Source organism: Rhinoderma darwinii, chromosome 2, assembly GCF_050947455.1.
Source record: "Rhinoderma darwinii isolate aRhiDar2 chromosome 2, aRhiDar2.hap1, whole genome shotgun sequence".
Classification (NCBI taxonomy): Eukaryota; Metazoa; Chordata; class Amphibia; order Anura; family Rhinodermatidae; genus Rhinoderma; species Rhinoderma darwinii.
Window position 1 is genome coordinate 467,452,841 of NC_134688.1, and position 25,966 is coordinate 467,478,806.

At 40.7% G+C, this 25,966-nt stretch overlaps 2 protein-coding genes across 2 annotated transcripts in view; one reads left to right on the top strand and one right to left on the bottom strand.

Annotated features, from left to right (window-relative positions):
* The window catches only part of LOC142741913 (interferon-induced GTP-binding protein Mx2-like), a 50,141-nt gene extending 41,322 nt beyond the window's left edge, over nucleotides 1–8,819 (top strand). Inside the window, 1 exon segment of the mRNA XM_075851235.1 lies at nucleotides 7,771–8,819. Coding sequence (XP_075707350.1) covers nucleotides 7,771–8,001 — 231 coding nt within the window. The 3' untranslated portion in view covers nucleotides 8,002–8,819.
* A 12,325-nt stretch (nucleotides 8,820–21,144) lies between these two features.
* TMPRSS2 (transmembrane serine protease 2) overlaps nucleotides 21,145–25,966 on the bottom strand; it is a 53,515-nt gene continuing 48,693 nt past the window's right edge. Inside the window, exon 14 of the mRNA XM_075854628.1 lies at nucleotides 21,145–24,895. Coding sequence (XP_075710743.1) covers nucleotides 24,884–24,895 — 12 coding nt within the window. The 3' untranslated portion in view covers nucleotides 21,145–24,883. The remainder of the gene's footprint in view (nucleotides 24,896–25,966) is intronic.

The window sequence follows — 25,966 nt, forward strand, 5'->3', positions numbered from 1 at the left end:
TCCATTTGGTTGGGCTGAACCAGCACCGGGGCCGAGATAAAGCACTTCTTAAGGACCTCAAAAGCCTGGACAGCCTCAGGAAGCCAGTGGAGGAGATCAGCACCTTTGCGAGTGAGGTCCGTAAGAGGCTTAGCGATGACCGAGAAGTTAGCAATAAATCTCCTGTAATAATTAGCGAACCCCAAAAAACACTAACGCCTTCAGGGAGGCAGGTTGGACCCATTCCGCCACTGCCTGAACCTTGGCGGGGTCCATGCGGAATTCATGAGGAGTGAGGATTTGACCCAAAAATGGTATCTCCTGTACCCCAAACACACATTTTTCGGTTTTGGCAAACAGTTTGTTTTCCCGAAGGACCTGGAGTACCTTCCTGACATGCTCAATGTGGGAGGACCAGTCCTTGGAAAACACCAGTATGTCATCAAGGTACACTACAAGAAATATCCCCAGGTAATTTCTCAAAATCTCATTTATGAAATTCTGGAAGACCGCAGGGGCATTACACAACCCAAAGGGCATGACGAGGTATTCGAAATGGCCTTCGTGCGTGTTAAACGCAGTCTTCCACTCATCCCCCTCTTTGATGCGAATAAGGTTATACGCCCCCCGTAGATCCAATTTAGAGAACCATTGGGCCCCCTGAACCTGATTAAAGAGATCAGGAATCAAAGGAAGGGGATACTGGTTCCTTACCGTGACCTTATTCAGGCTATGGTAGTCAATGCATGGCCTAAGACCACCATCCTTCTTCCCCACGAAGAAGAAGCCAGCACCTACCGGAGAAGAAGAGGGACGAATGTAACCCTTGGCCAGGGATTCCTGGATATACTCTCTCATGGCTTCACGTTCGGGACAAGAAAGATTAAATATCCTACCCTTAGGAAGCTTAGCTCCTGGTACCAATTCGATAGCGCAATCATATTCTCTATGAGGAGGTAACACTTCGGAGGCCTCCCTAGAGAAAACATCAGCGAAGTCCTGAACAAACTCGGGTAGCGTATTCGCCTCCTCAGGGGGAGAAATAGAATTAACAGAAAAACATGACGTACAACATTCATTACCCCATTTGGTTAGCTCCCCAGTATTCCAGTCAAACCTGGGATTATGCAACTGCAACCAGGGAAGGCCTAGAACCAAATCGTACGATAATCCCTGCATCAACAGTACAGAGCATTGCTCCAAATGCATGGAGCCAACAAGGAGTTCAAAAACAGGGGTATGCTGTGTAAAATAACCATTAGCAAGAGGAGTGGAGTCGATACCCACTACCGGGACAAGTTTAGGCAAATCAATCAGAGGCATAGCAAGAGACATAGCAAATTCCACAGACATAATATTAGTAGAGGACCCTGAATCCACGAAGGCACTGCCGGTAGCAGACCTACCACCAAAAGAGACCTGAAAGGGAAGCAAGATCTTAGTACGTTTCCTATTTACTGGAAATACCTGTGCGCCCAAGTGACCTCCCCGATGATCACTTAGGCGCGGAAGTTCTCTGGCTGCATTCTTACGCTTAGGACAGTTGTTCACTTGATGCTTGTCATCCCCACAGTAGAAGCAGAGACCATTCTTCCTGCGGAATTCTCTACGTTGTTGGGGGGACACGGAGGCCCCGAGCTGCATAGGTATCTCTGAGTCTTTCGGGGAGGAACGAAGCAACGGAACTTCGGGAGGCATCATGGGGGAGTCGGAGGAGAAAACACATAAACGTTCATGTTGTCGTTCCCTGAGACGTCGGTCAAGTCGTACCGCTAAAGCCATAGCCTGGTCTAGGGAGTCAGAAGAGGGATAGCTAACTAGCAGGTCTTTCAGGGCATTCGACAGACCCAACCTAAACTGGCACCTTAAGGCAGGGTCATTCCACCGAGAAGCTACGCACCACTTCCTAAAGTCAGAGCAATACTCCTCAACAGGTCTCTTACCCTGACGTAAGGTCACCAGCTGACTCTCGGCAAAGGCAGTCCTGTCAGTCTCGTCATAAATAAGTCCGAGAGCAGAAAAGAAACAATCAACGGAGGAAAGTTCAGGGGCGTCAGGAGCCAAGGAGAAGGCCCACTCTTGGGGCCCTTCCTGGAGCCGGGACATAATTATACCCACCCGCTGGCTCTCAGAACCTGAGGAATGAGGCTTTAAACGAAAGTAAAGCCTACAACTCTCCCGAAAGGAGAGAAAAGCCCTCCGGTCCCCTGAGAACCGGTCGGGCAACTTGAGGTGGGGTTCAAGAGGTGCGGTGAGGGGAACTACCAAGGTAGCATCAGGCTGGTTGACCCTCTGAGCCAGGGCCTGGACCTGTAGGGAGAGACCCTGCATTTGCTGAGCCAGGGTCTCACGGGGGTCCATAGGGGTGTCAGGGACCAGGGTAGACTAGGTATGGGCTTGTTATTATGTAATGACCGGGGGGTAGGGAAACGGACAAGTGGCCCTAATCTACCCGCCACTCTGTCCCTGCCTACTTGCAACGACCCGCTCTAGGCGACGGGGTACAACTGGGCGGCGGTCCCTGCACTCAGTAAGTGCACGACAAACACGACAAACATACAAGGGAATACAAGAAAGGGAAAGGGGCAGTTGCCCACGGCAACACCGTGAGCAACCAGAGTGGTGAACGAGCCGAGTCAAGCCAGGAGTGTGCGAGGTACCAAACGAAGAGCAGAAGAGTAGTCAGTAAGCCAGGGTCTGTATGGAGCAGGAACAAAATAGAAGGAGCTGTAGCTGGGCCAGGAAACCACACGAAAAAGAATAACAAGCAAGGAGGAACAGGAAATGCAGGTATAAATAGACAGAGGGCGGGAGCTAGCTGAGTCTGGCCAGGCTGCGATAGGCTCTCCCACTCCTAAGCCTGCCAGCCTGAGTGGTGGAAGCTGGAGTCAGTCTCAGGGATGTAGATTCAGGTGCTGACTGATTAATTAAGGGAGTTAACCCCGAATCTGTGCCTGGCAGATCCTTTACAATAATACTGCCAAGGACATCCGGGAGGAGGCAACCTCTACTTTCACAACTATAAAACAATATCAACAATCACAAACACAGATACAACTGTCTGTTGAGGAGATGTCCCAACACATTCAGGCATATTTCAAGGTTAGCCTTATATAATGTGCTCAGATATAGATTTACTGCACATTGAAGAAAAAAACAATCAAAACAAAAAAATAATTGTACTGTGTTATGGAAAAGAGCCCAGTTCTACTGCTCACTGCTGCCCCCTGTAATGCAGTCTATAAGAGCTGCAACAGTGGGATGAGATGAAAAAATAGTAGTGAACAGCAAATTCTCAGTGTGAAAAAGGTTCAATTCAACCACTGTTGTATAAACTAGGGCTAATATCTTAATACTACTAAAGCTATTTACTTGATTACTGCCTACTAAGTAGAAGCCTAAATCTATTATAATACTGCCCCCTATGTACAAAAATATAACTTCCCTGATACTGCCTCCTGTATACAAGAATATATCTACTATAATACTGCTCCTATATACAAGAATATAACTACTATAACACTGCTCCTATATACAAGAATATAATTACTATAATACTGCCCCTATATAGAAGAATATAACTACTATAATACTGCCCCTATGTACAAGAATATAACTACTATAATACTCCTCCTATATACAAGAATATAACTACTATAATACTGCCCCCTATATACAAGACTATAACTACTATAATACTGCCCCCTATATACAAGAATATAACTACTATAATACTGCCCCCTATATACAAGAATATATCTACTATAATACTGCTCCTATATACAAGAATATAACTACTATAACACTGCTCCTATATACAAGAATATAATTACTATAATACTGCCCCCTATATAGAAGAATATAACTACTATAATACTGCCCCTATGTACAAGAATATAACTACTATAATACTGCCCCTATATACAAGAATATAACTATTATAATGCTGCCCGCTATATACAAGAATATAACTACTATAATACTGCTCCTATATACAAGAATATAACTACTATAATACTGCCCCCTATATACAAGAATATAATTACTATAATACTGCTCCTTATATACAAGAATATAACTACTATAATACTGCCCCCTATATACAAGAATATAACTACTATAATACTGCCTCCTATAGACAAGAATATAACTACTATAATTCTGCCCCTATATACAAGAAAACTACTATAATACTGCCTCCTATATACAAGAATATAACTACTATAATACTGCTCCTATATACAAGAATATAACTACTATAATACTGCCCCCTATATACAAGAATATAACTACTATAATACTGCTCCTATATACAAGAATATAACTACTATAATACTGCTCCCTATATACAAGAATATAACTACTATAATACTGCCCCCTATATACAAGAATATAACTACTATAATACTGCTCCTATATACAAGAATATAACTACTATAATACTGCTCCTATATATAAGAATATAACTACTATAATACTGCCCCCTATATACAAGAATATAACTACTATAATACTGCCTCCTACAGACAAGAATATAACTACTATAATACTGCCCCTATATACAAGAATATAACTACTATAATACTGCCTCCTATATACAAGAATATAACTACTATAATACTGCTCCTATATACAAGAATATAACTACTATAATACTGCCCCCTATATACAAGAATATAACTACTCTAATACTGTCCCCTATATACATGAATATAACTACTATAATACTGTCCCCTATATACAAGAATATAACTACTATAATACTGCTTCTATATACAAGAATATAACTATTATAATGCTGCCCGCTATATACAAGAATATAACTACTATAATACTGCTCCTATATACAAGAATATAACTACTAGAATACTGCCCCGTATATACAAGAATATAATTACTATAATACTGCTCCTTATCTACAAGAATATAACTACTATAATACTGCCCCCTATATACAAGAATATAACTACTATAATACTGCCTCCTATAGACAAGAATATAACTACTATAATTCTGCCCCTATATACAAGAAAACTACTATTATACTGCCTCCTATATACAAGAATATAACTACTATAATACTGCTCCTATATACAAGAATATAACTACTATAATACTGCTCCCTATATACAAGAATATAACTACTATAATACTGCCCCCTATATACAAGAATATCACTACTATAATACTGCCCCCTATATACAAGAATATAACTACTATAATACTGCCCCCTATATACAGAATATAACTACTATAATACTGCTCCTATATATAAGAATATAACTACTATAATACTGCCCCCTATATACAAGAATATAACTACTATAATACTGCCCCTATATACAAGAATATAACTACTATAATACTGCTCCCTATATACAAGAATATAACTACTATAATACTGCCCCCTATATACAAGAATATAACTACTATAATACTGCCCCCTATATACAAGAATATAACTACTATAATACTGCTCCTATATACAGGAATATAACTACTATAATACTGCTCCTATATATAAGAATATAACTACTATAATACTGCCCCCTATATACAAGAATATAACTACTATAATACTGCCTCCTACAGACAAGAATATAACTACTATAATACTGCCCCTATATACAAGAATATAACTACTATAATACTGCCTCCTATATACAAGAATATAACTACTATAATACTGCTCCTATATACAAGAATATAACTACTATAATACTGCTCCCTATATACAAGAATATAACTACTATAATACTGCCCCCTATATACAAGAATATAACTACTATAATACTGCCCCCTATATACAAGAATATAACTACTATAATACTGCTTCTACATACAAGAATATAACTATTATAATGCTGCCCGCTATATACAAGAATATAACTACTATAATACTGCTCCTATATACAAGAATATAACTACTATAATACTGCCCCGTATATACAAGAATATAATTACTATAATACTGCTCCTTATCTACAAGAATATAACTACTATAATACTGCCCCCTATATACAAGAATATAACTACTATAATACTGCCTCCTATAGACAAGAATATAACTACTATAATTCTGCCCCTATATACAAGAAAACTACTATTATACTGCCTCCTATATACAAGAATATAACTACTATAATACTGCTCCTATATACAAGAATATAACTACTATAATACTGCTCCCTATATACAAGAATATAACTACTATAATACTGCCCCCTATATACAAGAATATAACTACTATAATACTGCCCCCTATATACAAGAATATAACTACTATAATACTGCCCCCTATATACAAGAATATAACTACTATAATACTGCTCCTATATATAAGAATATAACTACTATAATACTGCCCCCTATATACAAGAATATAACTACTATAATACTGCCCCTATATACAAGAATATAACTACTATAATACTGCTCCTATATACAAGAATATAACTACTATAATACTGCTCTATATACAAGAATATAACTACTATAATACTGCTCCTATATACAAGACTATAACTACTATAATACTGCCCCCTATATACAAGAATATAATTACTATAATACTGCTCCTTATATACAAGAATATAACTACTATAATACTGCCCCTATATACAAGAATATAACTACTATAATACTGCTCCTATATACAAGAATATAACTACTATAATACTGCCCCTATATACAAGAATATAACTACTATAATACTGCCCCCATATACAAGAATATAACTACTATAATACTGCCCCTATATACAAGAATATAACTACTATAATACTGCCCCCTATATACAAGAATATAACTACTATAATACTGCTCCTATATACAAGAATATAACTACTATAATACTGCCCCCTATATACAAGAATATAACTCCTATAATACTGCTCCTATATACAAGAATATAACTACTATAATACTGCCCCCTATATACAAGAATATAATTACTATAATACTGCTCCTTATATACAAGAATATAACTACTATAATACTGCCCCCTATATACAAGAATATAACTACTATAATACTGCCCCTATGTACAAGAATATAACTACTATAATACTGTCTCCTATATACAAGAATATAACTACTATAATACTGCTCCTATATACAAGAATATAACTACTATAATACTGCCCCTATATACAAGAATATAACTACTATAATACTGCCTCCTATAGACAAGAATATAACTACTGTAATACTGCCCCTATATACAAGAATATAATTACTATAATACTGCTCCTTATATACAAGAATATAACTACTATAATACTGCCCCCTATATACAAGAATATAACTACTATAATACTGCCCCTATGTACAAGAATATAACTACTATAATACTGTCTCCTATATACAAGAATATAACTACTATAATACTGCTCCTATATACAAGAATATAACTACTATAATACTGCCCCTATATACAAGAATATAACTACTGTAATACTGCCCCCTATGAACAACAAGAATATAACTACTGTAATACTGCCCCGTATCTGAGTGGACAGGAGCATTATTACCTGGACTATGTCAAACCTCCATTCTTAATTTTCCTTTCCATTATGATGCAATTTTAGAATAGGTCATGTGACATGGGTGATTTTAGTACAGTACAAATGTAAGCTATATTGTATGGGCGTGAGATCAGGATTCTTCTAATTGTATTGATGACATCACTTCTTAATTCTTCTGTGTCCCAGTGTATATTAAATACATATGATATGAGTAGCTTTGCTCCCACATTAACATTCGGCTTTCTATGTTTCCTTTTTGCCCTAGAACACAACCGCCCGTTTGTCTAACCAGATCCCTCTGATCATTCTACACTACGTCCTCCATGAATTTGCTGACAATCTGCAGGCCCAAATGCTGCTACTGCTTCAGGACAAAGAAAGCCTCAATCCGTTACTAATGGAAAAGGAAGACCTGGCGAGAGAGCGGCACAACTTAAAGGAGCAGATCAAACGTCTCCGTGCGGCCCAACAAAGATTAGCCAAATTTCCAAGCTAGTGGTTATTCCATTTCTATTGAAAATAATGTATATAATCTCAGAAGCAGCATTAGCATTAGTGACACGCTCCATCGTCCCCTCTTCTGGCGGCCCATTTACCTTGGTATATTTATTACGTTTGCCTGGAAATATTCTGCTAGCAGTTGTTTTTTTTGGGATATTGTAATTGTCTTGTCCTCATTGTAAGGGCAATCATTACTCCGCTCATTGACTCTCTTTGTGAAAGATTTTGGGGCAGTGATTGAGCTTATATACAGAAGCCAATTGGAACAAGAAGAGCTGCAGTGTAAAGCATGGGGTATAAACAGTCAGGGAGGGAGTTTGTGACATCAACAGAAACAGGAAGGGTTTATTTTTTATTCCAGTAATCGCTGAACACAGCTCTGTCCTCAGTGCCGGATTTACAACTGGCTGGCGCCTTAGACTCCACCCATCTGTTAGGCCACACCTTAAAGGGGCCTCTCAGATTACATCAAAGTGTCTGCTTTTTTTTCTAAAAACAGCACCTCTCCTGACTAGGGGCTGTGTCTTGTATGGCAGCTCATCCACATTCTATTGAATTCTGTAATACCAGACAAAGCCAGGAGTGGCGCTGTTTATAAAAAAACAATCAGACCCTTTATTTTAATTTCGGACATATACGGCTTTAAAATGTTTGTCTGGTTTTACAAAATAAGGGAGAACATTGTGGTGCAGCCTTCCTTTGGTCCCTCCCTGGGTATCCTCCTCACACCCCCACACCGCTATGAGCACCTAATTAACATATTACACAATTTACATATGAGAACACACTGTCAGTTCACTCATATGTAAATTTTCCCTTAAGCAGGTGTTCTTCCCCCAGGGCCACCTATAGACACAGGCCTTAGATTACTGCTGTATTTTTAAACTTAAAGGGGTAGTCCATCTATGACAATTAACTTTTTTGAAGCAGCTCCCTGAAGGAGAGGTGATCGCCGGGGTTCAGTTGATGGAAACCCCCCAGAGATCAGCTGTCATTACTGAGGGAAACTGCTAGCTCATCCACATTTCATGGGGGAAATGAAGCATTTTATGGTGCCCATGGATGTCATTGGAGCCCATACAATACATGATGAAGTCCTCAAAAGTGAAGGCTGCTCTGTACAGAGGTTCTCCACCCCGGCCTAAAGAAGTGGAGTCCCAAGCAGAGCAATCCCCTTTAATATGGATACTAGTTGTTTTGCAACCAATCCATTGGCCCACATCTCCAATGGGATAAAAATGTGGGTCAACTTTTCTAACCCCTTAAGGACACGGACATTTTTTGATTTTCGTATTTCATTCCCCGCATTCCAAGAGCCATAACTCTTTTATTTTTCTGTCAATAGAGCGGTGTGAGGGTAGAATTTAAAGTACCATATAATGTACTGGGAAACTGAAAAGAAATTGTTTGCGAGGCTGAAATTGGAAAAAACTGTGATTCCTCCATTGTTTTTGGGGTTTTGTTTTTACGGCTTTTACCGTGCGGTAAAAATGGCAACTTAACTTTATTCTGCAGCTCAATACAATTACGGTGATACCAAAGTTATATAGTTTTTTCTATATTTTACTACTTTAAAAAAAAAAAACTTTGTTAAAATTTTTTTATTTTGTTCCAGAACTTTTTTATTTTTCCGTGGATTGAGCGGTGTGATGGCTTATTTTTTGCAAGACGACCTGTAGTTTTTATTGATACCATTTTTTGGTACATACAACTTTTTGATCTCTTTTATATTGAAAACATTTTTAGAGCTGAGTTTACCCAAAAACTGTGATTTGGGCATTTTTCACTACTAAACTTTATTTTACTTTTTTTTTTTACGTATTCTATTAGTCCCCCTAGGGACTATTTTATTGCAGTATATTTAAATTTTTACAAGCTTCAGGCAGAGTGAAGACAGCCTTGGAGGCCTTCACTAGGCCCCTGGGCTGCCATAACAACCATCAGCGCCCCAGATCGCATTGGGGTGGCGACGAACTGTCGGAGGGTTCCACCCCCCTCTTTTTAACGCCTCAAATGCTGCTGTTGCGATTGACCGCAGCATTTGAGGGGTTAAACGGCCTAGAAACTTTGCTCTTCCTGGCCGTTAGTCCCGAGTGTCAGCTGTGTATAGAGGGTGCTCAGCACGTGAGCGCCCCACATACTTCTCCCCTTACGCCAGGATCTACCGGGACGTCCTGGTGCACGAAGGGGTTAAACCATATAAAAAAACAAAAATACCTGCTGTACGTTTGTATGTATAAATGTATTGTGCAATAAAAAAATTCCCAGCGTGCATGAGCCTTGTCTAATTCTTAAGAACAAACTATGTTAGGCAATAGGCACTTTAAAATTTGTGTTTCGATTACCAGCGGTCCCTGACGGACCCCATTGACTTACAAAGTAAATAAACGCACCTCCTGTCAAACACCGCCAGCACAAATGATACACTGACGGGTAAATTAATGCCAGTCATTGTGGAGTCCGGTGCCAGTGATACGGTACTTTCCTACTCACTTCTAAATGAGTGACACACGTAGAAAGTGACGTCGCTAACTTAAAGGTGCTGTCCCAAGTACGGTCACCTATAGAGATGCCTAAATCTCTCTCCCGATGTTCAAACCAGAAGGGTTTGGTGGTATGTAATTTGGTCCCAATATGGTGTATATAGGGGACGCCCCTTTAGTGACCTTGCGTACCTTCATGGAGGCCGTCTCAAGAGGGGATTTTAGGAGAAGGCATACACTTAGGAAGTTGGGTCAGAAAATGTCTCAATCTCAGATATTTAAAAAATTTGTTTTGTGATATTTGATAACGTCATCTAATATCCTAAAAATACATCAAATAACGAGCTTCATATATCAGAAATGGAGTGCATGGCTGCCTTAAAGAGGACCTGCCACCTCTACTTTCATGTCTGCTTGGTTTACACTTGTATTCTCGATAAAATAACAATTCCTAAACATATTTTCCTAGAATTCTGCATTGTGCCGTTCCTCTGTTATTCCTCTTCGAAATTTATGAATAAATTGACAACTGGGTGGTACTATTTTTCTTGTCAAAGAGGCGTGTCCCTACAGTCTCACTCTGTCAGCACTGATTGGACATTGTCAGTCTGCGTAGGGACACACCCCCAACTGGTAACACCCAGTTGTCAATGTATTCATAAATTTCGAAGAGGAATAACAGAGGAACAACACCCAGAATTGTTATTTCATGGGTATTACAAGTATTTACTAAAACAGATGTGTCCTGAGAGACGACAGGTCCTCTTTAACCCAGTCAGAAAAATCAATTTCTGGGATAATGTTCGATACCTCAGATATAGGTATCAGCAGTAGCGTAACTACCGCTGTAGCAGCCATAGTGGGTGCTACGCAGCCCGCGGCATGAGGGGGTCCGCACCATCCACCGGCACTGCTCCCCCATGCCCGGTACAATAGTATCTACATCCTGTAGACACTATTGAACACTATGGCATTATCAGGACTGGATCCCTGCGCAGGCTGGCGTGATGATCACTGGATCATGCCGGCCTACGCAAGGATCCTGTCGACGTTGAGGACGCTTTGGAGAAGCCCCGTTACTCGCGGGAACGGGGTCTAGGGAAGTATATATATTTTTTGTTTTATTTGGGGGCGCAATCTACAGGAGGAGGGCTATATGGTACTATCTTCAAGAGAGAAGTGTGGGGCGCTATCTACAAGGAGGGTGTGGGCCCTATCTACAGGGGCAGCTCTATGGCACTATCTACAAGGGGGAGGGGGCACTATGTACAGTGGGCAAGGGTTGCACTATCCTCAAGGGGGTGTGACACTATCTACAGGGGGGCTGTATAACACTTCAGGTGGGGCTTTATGGAACAATCTACAGGGGGGGCTGTATGGCAGAATCTACAGGGAGCACTATCTACAAGGGGGGCTGTGTGTGGCACCGAGGGGAGGAGGTAAAAGTTTGCTATTAGGCACAGTCTTTCCTAGTTACGCCCCTGGGTATCACGTCCTTAGTCACCAGAATATAATTCCAAGAGTTAAAACCGTTCTTATTGGTGAGAAAATCTAAAGAAGGGAATGGTCTTCTAAGTCTTAAAAGCCATAATTGTACATAAACAGGGATAGAAGCTGAACCGATACAACCTTTTTGGCATTATTAACATTTTACCTGGAAGCAATATGATAAATCCAGGAAATCTCATGTTTATAATCTTTTTCAATGATGTTCAAAAAATGGGGATAATTGGCCGAATAGAGAAGTGAAGAGGGAAAAGTCAATTTAATACCCAGATAGGGAATGTTGTCTTGGGCCCAAGCGATGGACAATGTCACTTTTAGAGAAGAAGATACACAGTGTGTGATCTAACATCTAAGTATCGAATAAATGGGACTTATCATAAAGTCAATGTAACGAAGAAAGTAAACTAAAAATATCCAATATGGACAATACCTCAAGGAGGGAAGACTGGGGAACTGAAAACGCAAGTGTCACATCATCTGTAAAATACCAATTTTATGTTCTGTAGTTCCATTATTCAAAAGACTACAACAAGCTGGATAGCTTACCAGACACTGCTGACTGCCCGCGTTCCACTGCAATCAGTTCCGTTAGTTTCGGTGGCCTATAAGAGTAGAGTGTCAAGTGGGCGGTCCCGAGCACTCAGTGTCAATCTCATCATAAACACTGATCACTGGTTACTGCCCACTAGACAGTCTACTCTTACGGGGCACTGACATTAACAGGGCTGATTGCAGGGGAACGTGGACAGCAAGCAGGAAAAGAAAACCACTCAACGCTGAAGCGGCTGGTAAGCTATCCAGCTTGTGGTACATGATAGAGGACGTGACTGGTCCTCTTTAATACATTTGACTGAATTGGAGGTGCAAATAAACTCTGCAAGGGGCTCCACAACCAGGGCAAATTCAAGGGGAGATAGGGGACATACCTGGCGGGTACAGTTTGTTGTGTTGACTGGTTTAGACAAATACCCAGATGCCAATACTGATGCACATGGGATAGAGTACAAAGTCATAATAATTTTATGCGCTGTACCTGAAAAACTGAATTTGAGCACTGTAACAGATAAATACCCCCATTGGACTTGGCCAAACGAGTTCTCCGGATCCAGGGAGATAAGCAGAGAAGACATTCGCCGGCACTCCACTTAGCTAATAAGAGTAAATCATCGTCGTGTGCCATCCTCTGAGTATCTGCCTTGGACAAACCCGACCTGATACTTATGCATCAATGTTTGCAAAAAATTGGCAAGTCGAGAGGCCAAATTGGGCATATAATGGTCTGTATTGAGTAAGGAAACGGGACGACGTGTTGAAGGTCCACAGGTTCAGCAATGGCAGCATGCGCGGCGTAAAGACGAGTGTATGTACTTACCAATAACGAAGCCTCTTCAAAGCTAGCTTGTTCGGGGAAGTCTGTAGGGCTAGCATGTAGTAGAGCAGTCTGGCCTACTGGGATTTCGGACAATGATGCGGAAATCGGGGAAGATGAGTGAGCTGCTTGCTGCAGTGCCGATATATCCCTGTAAGTCTGAGTTCCTGGCCTACCGCCATGTTGGGACCTTGGGAGTGGAAACATTTTGTGAGACAAGCAGAAGGCGGCTTGTTTCTAGGTTTCTCCATGTTGGCCACTGCAGAGAGATCCGGTTTATTGTTAAATGCTGCTGTGAGCAGATTTCAGGCCCAGGAGTAGAAACACATCTTAATCCATGCGCTTGCGGCCAAGCTCCAACCTTTTCTAATTCTTAATACCTATGACGAGATGTGAGGACATATAATATATCCACAACCAGATAAATGACACACAGCACAAAATGTGTACCATGAAAATATAAAAAAGACTTTATTGAAATACACATAACAGCATATTGGCCATCAAAAAATAAAATCAATGATACAAGCAATAAAAGGATAGTGTGGAGATACAACAAGGACATATCCAAATAACATGCTAATAAAATGTAAACATCATGTGATGTGGTAAGGTACAGACATCAACATCCAAACAAAGAGATATATCACAGGCAATATTTATGAAAGGGAAGTCATGAATATATTATACACCTGACCAAAGGCACATAAAAATGTGCACAGGTATAACAATAAATAATCAGCTAAGATTGCATAAAAAGCATAAGGAAAAGCCTGAGTTAAAGTCTAAGAGAACTGTACCAACCCGTAGATTGCATGGTACGTCACACAAGAAGTATCTCCACACTAAACGCCCCCGACGCGCGTTTCGCCGTCAGCTTTCTCAATGGGCAGATGTTTGGATGCGTTCTGCTTCTGATTTTTCAGCCGTTTTTCGGGCGTTTACGGCCAGAAAAATGGCCGAAAATAGGCCGTGTGAACATACCCTAAGTGTGAGTGTATGTTCACACGGGCTATTTTCAGCCATTTTTTATCGGAAGCAGAATGCCTACAAACATCTGCCTATTGATTTCAATGGGAAATATGGCGTTCTGTTCCGCTTCATTTTAAAAATACGGTGCGTAAAAAGACGCCCCATAAAAAGAAGTGCATGTCACTTCTTGAGACGTTTTTGGAGCAATTTTTCATTGACTCAATAGAAAAACAGCTCCAAAAACGGCCATAAAAAGCGCCGCAAAAAAACGCTTGTTTTAAAAACAGCTGAAAATCGGGAGTTGTTTTCCCCTGAAGACAGTTCCGTATTTTCAGATGTTTTTTGTTAAGCGTGTGAACATACCCTCATACAGGTTTTTTCGAACAATTTCACTAGAGAGTTTTACATGGTGTGATTAGACGTCAGCCCAACCTGTTCTTTAACCAACTAAAAAATTTGCTATTGATGCATGTACATATTATTTTTTATATATTATTTCTTTCTTTCTGCATGGGTACAACTGTTTGTCTAAACTAAACTAGGGCCTCTCAAGTATTTTCTCCCAGAATCTCACCAACCAAGACATGAATATTTGGGCCTCAGTAGTTGTGGGCATCTGTGGCCGAAAGAGGAATATATAAAATGTGGAGTAAAAAGTGTGCCCGGAAAAATTCCCCTGAAGCCAAATGAGCCAGTGCATCACACTACATCTGCGTCGACATAGGAGAGGCGCCTTAGTCTATGGCTAGATTTTGTGGGAAGAGACTGTCCTCGCCAGAGCCACATTAAAGGAAGGACACATGCCCTGGGTCCTCCACCACCCATCTTCCCTGTTGGCCATTAAGATATCCTATCCAACCATGAGGAGGTAAAGAGATGTAGACGCATTTAGCTCTCACTTTAGAAGTCTTAATAAGTTGCTGGCCCTCTTGTCTTTATAACTCCCATAGACTTCAGGTGAGAGGGCCACACACATGCATGGCCACTTCTCCTATATGTGGCTGCGATAAGTCGTTAGGTAGGGTCTGGGTCCCAGAGGTGGGATGGGTGCCCAATAACATTTTTTGCTCAGGGGCCTTCACCAACCTTAATCCAGCCAGGGTAGATAAGCTTGAGACTACTCTGAGACAAAGGGGGGGGGGGGGGGGGGATCAGACACGTCACGATACATTGGTTTTGAGAACAGGAGAAGAGGAGTGTTACATAGTTGATCAGGTTGAAAAAAGACACAGGTCTATCAAGTCCAACCTATAATCCTACCGTGTTAATCGAGAGGATGACAAATACCGCCATGAGGTTGATGCCAATTGCCTCATTAGGGGGAAAGAAAAAATCTCCCCGACTCTCAATATGGAAATCAGAATAATTCCCTGGATCAACGTCCCACCTCCAGAATCTTGTACTCATATCCTGTAATATTATACTTTTCAAGAAAGGCATCAAAGGGCCTACCTGAACGTGTTTGAAGAATCAACCATCACAACCTCTTGTGGCAGAGAGTTCAATAGCCTCACTGCTCATACAGTAGAGAATTCTATAGTCTCACTGCTCTTACAGTAAAGAATCCCCATCTGTGATGGTGGTGAAACCCTTTTTTCCTCTAGACGTAGAAGATGTCCCCTTGTCCTGGTTACTGGTCTAGGTATAAAAAGATCATTAGAAAGATTTCTGTACTGTCCAGTTATATATTTGTACATTGTAATTAGATCGACCCTAAGCCGTCAGTTTTCTAAATTGAATAGCCCCAAATTTGATAACCTTTCCTGGTACTGCAATCCACCCGTTCCCTTAATTACCTTGGTCGCCATTCTTTGCACCCATTCTAGTTCATCCATGTCCTTCTTATCCACAGGTGCTAAAAATTGTACACAATATTCCATATGTCGTCTCACAAGCGATTTGTATGGAGACAAAACTATGTTCTTGTCATAAGCATCTAGGCCTATTTTGATGCATCCTATGACTTTTCTTTGTCTTGGAAGCAGCTGCCGGACACTGGTTGCTAAAGGCGAATGTACTGTCCACCAATATCCCCAAGCCTTTTCCAGTAGCAGTGTGACATGCTGCCTCTGAGAAGGGGAACGAGCGGTGGCGGATCCTCATATGGGCGGTTCGCCTGCCACATTCTCACGGTTATCGATCCCATCTGCTGACGAAGGGGGGGGGGGTCATGTGCAGGCGGAGTCACTTTCGGCCAGGGAACAGGCGGCACAGCACATCAGCTGTAGAAAGCAGACTGTCAGAGAGAGTGATGGGCAGGTGCTGGAGTCTCTCTCCCTGACAGTCTGCTCCTCTGTGCTGCTGTGCACTGTCCTGTCTTTCTACGCCTTCAGCAGCTGCTTGATAATGGCAAGACTGCAACTAGGAGGTGAAGGACCTGTAATGACATCACAGTCACATGATCAAGGTCCTGGAGGCTGTATACAAGCACCGCAGAGGAAGAGGCTCTGGTAAGTGTGGTGTGTGTGTGTATATAGCAAACATAATGAAAGTCTATATAGTGTGTGCTGTGTGTATAGTGTTTATAGTGTAAGTCTATAGTGCGTGTGGTGTGTGTATAATGTAAGTCTATATGGTGTGTGCTGTATGTATATAGTTTATAGTGTGTTAAATGTAATACTATATAGTGTAAGTGTGTGTATATTGCAAATAACATGTGTGTATATATTGTAGTGTGTGTGTAAATAAAGTGTGGGTGTATAATGTAAGTCTATATAGTGTGTGCTGTGTATAGAGTTTATAGTGTGTATAATGTAAGTCTATATAGTGAAAGTGTGTGCATTTAGTGTTCATATATTGTGTGTGGTGTTAGAGTGAATTGTATACAGAGTGTTTTGTTTCTAAATTTGTGTGTGTGAATTTATTTTCCACCCCTAGAGCCCTCTGCAGTCAGTCAGTTAGTCAGATGCTCAGAACCCCCCCCCCCCTTGCAGTATAACCCCCCCATAGAGCCCTCAGTAGTTATTATACTCTATGTAGTATAACCCCCCCCCCACCCCCATAGAGCCCTCAGTAGTTATTATTATACTCTATGGGGAGATAACTCTTCTCCCCCCCCCCCCCCCCCAGGGCCATGAGTCAGATGCTCAGATACTCCCATAAAGCACTCAGCAGACACACACACTGCCCCCCTCATGCAGTATAATCCCCCCATATAGCCCTCAGGAGTTATTTTACTGCAAGGGGAAGGGTGTCTGACTGCACGCCGGGTGGGGGAATATGGAGCCGGCTTCATAGAGTGAGTGTGTCTGCTGTGTGTTACAGCCGACACTTCCGGGTTCCGAGCGCGCTTTAGCGCGATCCCGCTTGTTTAACCCGTTAACCCCTTCCCGCCACAGCCCTTTTTCAGATTTTCATTTTCGTTTTTTCCTCCCCACATTCCAGAAGCCATAACGCCTTTATTTTTCCGTCGATATAGTACTATGAGGGCTTGATTTTTGCGGGACAAGTTGTAGTTTTTCGTAGCACCATTTATTTTGCCGTATAATGTACTAGGAAACGGGGAAAAAAAATATTTGTGGGGTAGAAAATGAAAAAAAAACAGCGATTCCGCCATGGTTTTTTGCACGCCATTTTTACAGAATTCACTGTACAATTAAAACAACATATTCATTTTATTCTATGGGTCAATACGATTACGCCGATACCAAATATGTGTAGGTTTTTCTATATATTACTACTTTTACAAGTAAAAACCTAAGTGTAAAAAAGAAAATGTATTTTGTTTCGCCAAATTCCGAGAGCGGTAACGTCTTTATTTTTCCGTCGATTAAGTGGTATAAGGGCTTATTTTTTGCGGGATAAGCTGTCGTTTTTAATAATACCATTTTGGTGTAAATGTGACGGTTTGATCACTTTTTATTTCATTTTTTGTGGGAGATTAGGTGACCAAAAAAGAGAGATTCTGGCGTTTACAATTTTTTTTTTTACGGCGTTCACCGTGCGGGTTAAATAATGATATATTGTAATAGTTCAGACTTTTACGGACGCGGCGATACCAATTATGTTTATTTATTTAATTTTTTCCTATGCTCTAGGGGGAAAAAGGCAAAAGGGGGGTTTTTTGAACTTTTAATATTTTATTTTTTTTTTACACAAAAAAACAAACTTTATTTAGCTCATTTTTACTTTTTTTATTAGTCCCCCTAGGGGACTTCAACCAGCGATCGTTAGATCGCTTGCACGATATACTGCAATACTAATGTATTGCAGTATATCGTGATTCTGACAGTACCAAGATGGCGGACCTGGGGGACTTCGTCAGACCCCCAGGCAGCCGTGCGTACCAACGGCTCCCCCCGATCTCGCCGCGGGGGGGCCGTTGAGACGTTACAGGAGGTCGCCCCCCTGTTTTTAGTAATTTAAATGCCGCGATCTCTATTGAACGCAGCATTTAACGGGTTAAACAAGCGGGATCGCGCTAAAGCGCGATCCCGCTCGTAACCCGGAAGTGTCGGCTGTAACACACAGCCGACACACTGGCTCTATGGAGCGGACTCAGCCCGTGAGCCCGCTCCATATTCCCCCACCCGGCGTGCGCCGTATATATACGGCGGATGTCGGGAAGGGGTTAAATGCCGCGTTCAATGGAGATCGCGGCATTTAAATTACTAAAAACAGGGGCCGACCCCCTGTAACGTCTCAACGGCCCCCCCGCGGCGAGATTGGGGGGAGCCGTTGGTACGCACAGCTGCCTGGGGGCCTGACGAAGTCCCCCAGGTCCGCCATCTTGGTACTCCTATGAAGCTCAGGCTCCGGCAGGGCTTCATAGGAGACGGTCAGAATCACGATATACTGCAATACATTAGTCCCCTAGGGGGACTAATAAAAAAATGTAAAGATGAGTTAAATAAAGTTGTTTTTTTTTTGTGTAAAAAATAAAAAAAATTAAAAGTTCAAAAATACCCCCCTTTTCCCATTTTCCCCCTAGAGCATAGTAAAAAATTAAATAAATAAACATAATTGGTATTGCCGCGTCCGTAAAAGTCTAAGCTATTACAATATATCATTATTTAACCCGCACGGTGAACGCCGTAAAAAAAAAATAATTGTAAACGCCAGAATGTCTATTTTTTTGGTCACCTAATCTCCCACAAAAAATGAAATAAAAAGTGATCAAACCGTCGCATGTACCCCAAAATGGTATTATTAAAAACGACAGCTTATCCCGCAAAAAAAATAAACCCTTATACCATTAAATCGACGGAAAAATAAAGTTACGGCTCTCTGAATTTGGCGAAACAAAATAAATTCTTTTTTACACTTAGGTTTTTACTTGTAAAAGTAGGAAAATATAGAAAAAACTACACATATTTGGTATCGCCGTAATCGTATTGACCCATAGAATAGAATTAACATGTTGTTTTAATTGTACAGTGAATTCCGTAAAAATGGCAATGGTGCTACGAAAAACTACAACTCGTCCCGCAAAAATCAAGCCCTCATAGTACTATATCGACGGAAAAATAAAGGCGTTATGGCCTTCGGAAGGTGGGGAGGAAAAAACGAAAATGAAAATCTGAATAAATTCTGCGGCGTGAAAGGGTTAAAGGGTAACTAAACGTAAAAAAAAATATTGACATGTCATATATTCAAATGTTCTCATCGGTGGGGTTTCGAGCACTGAGACGCCACCAATCGCTAAAACAAAGTGGCAGAAGCTATCAGGTGACTGATGTGCCGCTTAGTTTCTGATCATCTTTCCTCTGATAGACTAGGAAGCAGTGTACGGGCTCTATAGACAGTCCATGAGTCCGTAGACCGCGCCGAGGAAAGACAATTAGAAATTAAAGGGGAACAGTGCTCATGCGAGCAATTCTGCTACTTTGTTTTAGCGATCGGTGGGGGTCTCAGTGATCGGACCCCCATCGATCAAAACTTCTGACATATCACTAGGACACGCCAAATGTTTTTTAAAAGTTTAGTTACCTCTTGGGGACTGAATTTATTGGTCTGAGTTAATGTATAGACCTGGGGTCTTAATTTGCTTAGTAGTTTGGTCTGGGGTATAAAACTATTTAGGGTGTGTTTCTGAATTTTTGTGTTGCTATGGACCCTGAAAATGGCTACTGAATAAAGGAGCAAAGATTTCTATGCAATCATCAGGAGAGGTCGTCATAGCGGTCTGTGTCAGATGGAGAAAAGAAAATAGAACGACTCACATCGGAGAAGACATCACTTGTGAGTCACTGGATCTATAGAGGATCTGTCCGATCTCCTGACATGTCTGTTATAGGAAATCCTGGTATTCTATAAGTCTTTTTGTACCCAGGACTAAATCGACAAATGCGTGTTACCATTCCCATTGTCAGGAGAATGTGGGATACACAGTGTGATACAGTCAGCGATGGTTGGAGACTGTCAGTATGTAGGGACACAGCCCGTCGACCAGGGGAATCGTAACACCCATTTGTCAATGCTCACACAGAAAGGTGGTGTTTAATATAGACACAACGTGGCAGGGCGGTGGTGGAGAAGAGGGGCCCCAAGCTTGTGGAACAGCCCAGGGTCAATGGTCTACTTAGTCCGCCACTGGGAATGAGACATGAAATGAGTGGTTGTTATGTGACATACTTGGGGGAATGGGCAGAGAGGTTGTGATGCTTTGGGAAAAGGAAGAGGGTATCATGTGACAGGCCTGGGTATAATACCATTATTGTGCCAACCGACTTGGCCCACCTAGATGATCAAAGTTTCCCTAGAAAAATATTTGGATTTGTGATTATTATGACATTTTGTAACTTCAACATATAACAAAAACACAAAATATAATTGATATAAGTATAGACACCAAACAAAAAGGCAAACGTTATTAGTTTAACCGGATTTATTTTTTATTTACACAAACAAATTAAATTATCAGCATTTGCTGAGTGTGCAAAACGTGGACTATACCCAGAGAAACCCCAACACACGGTAATCAATACTTTAAATTCCTTTCCAAACACATTGGCAAATTTGTTGCTGTGCACCTGTCTGCTGTCCCCTGTATATGGGTGTGTATACTTCTGCAACTTTGAAAATTGTCTTGACTAAAAAACCTCCAATGCAAGTCTATGTGTCTCCATGGTTACAAACTACAAACAAGCCCTATTTTATGGTTTTCCACCTGCCCTATGTCTGTAGACTAGTGAGAAGTGGGGGCTTAGGAAGTGGAGTAAGACACAACTGCAGGATCAGACTACGCACAGGGATTGTAACCCTAGAGACATATTGGTCTGCAGAGGAACTGTATACATGGTAGGAGATTTTAGATCAAGATTATTTGCAAAGTTGCATTTTTGATGCATTTGAGCAATGGTTGTAAAAGTTTACATACCCGTATAGAATGAATGGGATGATAGAAAAACATTAAATTTCAGTATCAAACAGGTAGAAAATAAAACATTTTTAAAACCAGGGGTTCTTAGATTTTCATTTTAAACGCCAAGAATCTGAACATACACAAAAATAAAAAATAAAAAAAAAGTTTCATATAAGGGAGTAGCCTCATCAAAAAGTCAGTAATAATGGGGGTCAAGCAGCTGGGAACCTCACTGGTGTCCAAAAAAATGGAAGGGGGTCCAAAAATTCTGCTTTTACCAGAGAGATCTCTACAATTTTCATTGATTTCAAAGATGAGGGGGCCACATACTGTATTTGCCATCTTCTCCAGTAAAATAATGTCCAGTAGTCGATCATTTTGAACATCTAGGAGTTGGAACCGTAACCGGTTTTACCCCATACCCGGCTATGGTGGAAATCCTCAGAATTTGCTTAGATCTTGACTAAACTAAATATTTCTACCTCTAGGTGGAGCTGTAGAGTATCGATATACCCTAGCATCAACGATAGAGATTTGTACTCTGTGTTGCTCAACAGTACACCAGTAGGTCAGACATGGTATTGCATGTATATTTTTCAATATTTTAAGCAGTCAGTAATATTGCATCAATACATCTATAAATTCATATAAAAAATAAATAATTGGAGCCGATTTAAATTACGTGAATATTAATTGTATTCCCTGAGGAGCCACACTGCAATATCATTTATTCAGAGGTTATACATACAGAATGTGTTATTTCAGTGCGTACATCTCCATGAGGCCATGTAAACAACAATTTCTACAGGAAATCTAGGGTCTGCGGTTTCCCCAGAGATGGCGCCACTGTTGTCCATAGACTGTGTCTGGTATTGCATCAAGGATGAGCTGCAATACTAGACACAGGCCATGAATAAGAGTGGCGCTGTTTCTGAAAAAAAGAAAAATCAGACTTTTAACCTAATCTGTATAAATCAGTGCAAACTACACATTTAAAGGAAGCCTGACACTATGACAGACCTATTAAAATGAGTAAAATAGTATGAATCCCTAAAAAAACAAAAACGTATACCAGTGGGTATAACAAACGCTAAAAATCTCCCCAAAAGTGCCAAAACGGGAACTCAAAATAAAGCACTTCTGATTTCATGGATCGCATGATCGCTCTGCTCTAAAAAACGTCACATGATCCTTTTAAGAGCAGCTGACTCAGTCATGTAACTCCACAGACCCAGGAAGTGGTTTCTTTTCAGCCCCCCTATTTGGCGCTTTGGGGGCGGTTTAGTAAATAAAATTACACTCTAGGATAAGGCCAGATCTACACATAGAATTACACATCGAAATGATCACACTTTGCGAATGAGTTCGATCACAATGTTATATAATATCACTGCAATCTAATGTTAACCTGGGGTCACATGGAATAGCACGCGTCACAACAAAATTCAACAATATCAAGATTTTTGCAATAAAACATGGTAAGATATGCCTGACGACAAGCTTGTCGACTATTTCCAATAATAACCAGCAGAATTGTGAATGCAGCTCTGGAGTATAATACAGGCTTTTACTCAGGATCAGTACAAGACTTCTAGATATAGATTTATTTTATTCTATATATAAACTGTAAAATGGTGTTTAAAAGGTGGACATATCCTTTAAATGTTTCTACTGGTGTACCTAAATGCCCGTAGATCACCATCTGGTCACCATTAGTCCTCAAGCTGTTATAATAGAGGTAGCATTGCTTCCAAGGGAGAATCTCTAGGTAATACAGCGCCATGCGGAGGCACCCTACGGCGGTACATGAAATATTTACAGCCCTAAGGGCTCTGTACACAGGGCTCTGCTGCATGCATGGACCCTTGCGCTTTGTATCGGCATGAAATGAACTGACCCATCTGCCCAGCAGTCAATAAATCACTATATCAGTAATGAAGATCTCACAGACACTTAAAAACTTGTCTTACACGTCAGTGGATCCTATAGTTGTCCGCTGGACCCACAGACGATCTAATAACATCAGTGCACAGAGTAAAAGAAACTGAGAAATAAGTAAAAACACCACAAAAGGAAATGAAGATACAAAAAAAAAAAAAAAAAAAGGATGTGCTGACTACAAAGCTGATGTTTATTACAGGGTATGAAGACTTTTGCAACATTTGTTTTCATTGCTCCAATGAATCTAAAATGAAAAAAAGGTAGCAACAAATAGTCTTAATTAAAAATGCCCTACCGCTTTATGTCTACAGCTTCTAGGCAGACCTATGTCTCCATGGTAACAGACTACAAATAAACCTTGTGTAGTCTGATACTGCAGTCATGTCTTATTCCACCCCCTGCGCCGCCGCCTCTTTCTAATTTAAAGACAGTAGAAAAGCAGGCGGATGGAAGAGTTACACACGACTGCAGGATCATAGCGTTTGTAGTTTGCATCCATGGAGACAATCAGGAGGTCCGCAAAGGAGCTGTAGACAGAAAACGGGAGGAGGTTTTTTTTTTTTGTTTTCTTATTACAATTAAAACGTTTGTGAAGTTGCTCCATTTTTTGGTTCAGATTGGGACAAAGATTGCAAAAATTTGCAAAAATTTACATACCGCTGGATGGCGGAGGTTCACCTTAATTTTAAAAAACATATCAACTTCTGTTTACATTTTTATTACGTTAGAACTACAAAGGTCGTGCACAATGCAACCTTCATGAGAAACACAATGTCGGGTGACCTTGCGACCAATAGGGGAACATTGCAACTGCGTCATGGTCATTTTTCGACTTTACAGGGATTTGCGTCCAACGAAATGTTGCCAGCTAAATCCATAACTGAGCAAATCGAACGTTTCCATAACACAATTTAATAAAATATTTTTTTACATCATCTGATATTACATGAATTCAAGTCACCATCCAAATTATCGATACACTTATAGTCACAAGAACAACAACAACTCACTAATGGCACGTTAAGTAAAACCATTCGTACTGTACAATTATTTACAATCAGGCTAAAGATAATATTACGGAAAGTAGAAAAATATATACAGTTGACCACTAGATGGCGCTGATGTATGTCTATCCGATGCACGGTAGCAATCATTCATAAAGCTGTGCTCTAATTCTCGAATACCCGTAAGAGTCACGTATAAAGCGACATGTCCTGACGGCCGTCACATTGCAGCAAATTAGTATAAAAAAAAATAGATTAAAAAAAAACAAAAACGAGGTCCTTATACACGATGGAGCAGTTCATTGCCATATCTGCAAGAGAAAGAAAAGTGGCCTTATAAATAAGTATAGACCCCCAGACCTCCTACCAGACCTGTAAAATAAATACAGATTCCAGACTAGACCCTTAAATACAGACCCCCAGACAGGACCCTCTAAATAAATACCGACCAGACTGCCCAGGAGTGAAGAGCGCCCTGAAAATTTGCCTGCCCTTCAGGGGGTCTGGGATATCTCTCCTTTTCCCAGGAATCGTTGGCAAATATGCCGGATGCCCATTATTGTGCTAAACGTGTAATTCATCCCATGTTTCTCCCCTGCTGCTTCCTCTCATGAGTAAGAGGTTGCAGCTGCATCTCCCCTCCTCTCCCTTCCCTCCTCCTGAGCTTGAGCGTCACGGCCCCTTAAGCATTGTGGCTGTGCCTAGTAGTGCAGCTTAATCCCATTCTAGTGAAGGGACCTTAATTATGGCGATTGGCAGGGATCTGAGAATCTAACATTGATGGGCTATCCTAAGGCTAGGCCATCAATGTTTATGTCCCGGAAACCCCCTTTAATGTAATCCTATGATGTCATCTGATTCTCCGTTCTGTTTTTATCTATGCACAGATCTATGAAATACATTTCTGCTGTACGAGGTGACCACTAGGTGGAGTAAACGGAATATGAATTAATTCAGGCCTATTGAACAATACTGGTTGTATAATTATGTTATTAATTTTGCTCTTATGCAACTTTCTAATATACTTAAATAAGAAAAATCCTCACCATTTTCAAGATATCTAGGTTAAGAGGGATTTTCTATTCACTGACATCAAACAGAAATATGCTGGCATGCCTGGTTGGTTTGTTACAATGTATCCTGGGGGGGGAAAGAGAAAAGAGAAAAGAGAAAAGAGAAAAGAGGGGGGGGGGAAAGAGAAAAGAGAAAAGAGGGGGGGGGGGAAAGAGAAAAGAGAAAAGAGGGGGGGGGGGAAAGAAAAAGAGAAAAGAGAAAAGAAGAAAAGAGAAAAGAGGGGGGGGGAAAAGAGAAAAGAGAAAGAGAAAAGAGGGGGGGGGTGAGAAAGAGAAAAGAGGGGGGGGGGGAAAGAGAAAAGAGAAAAG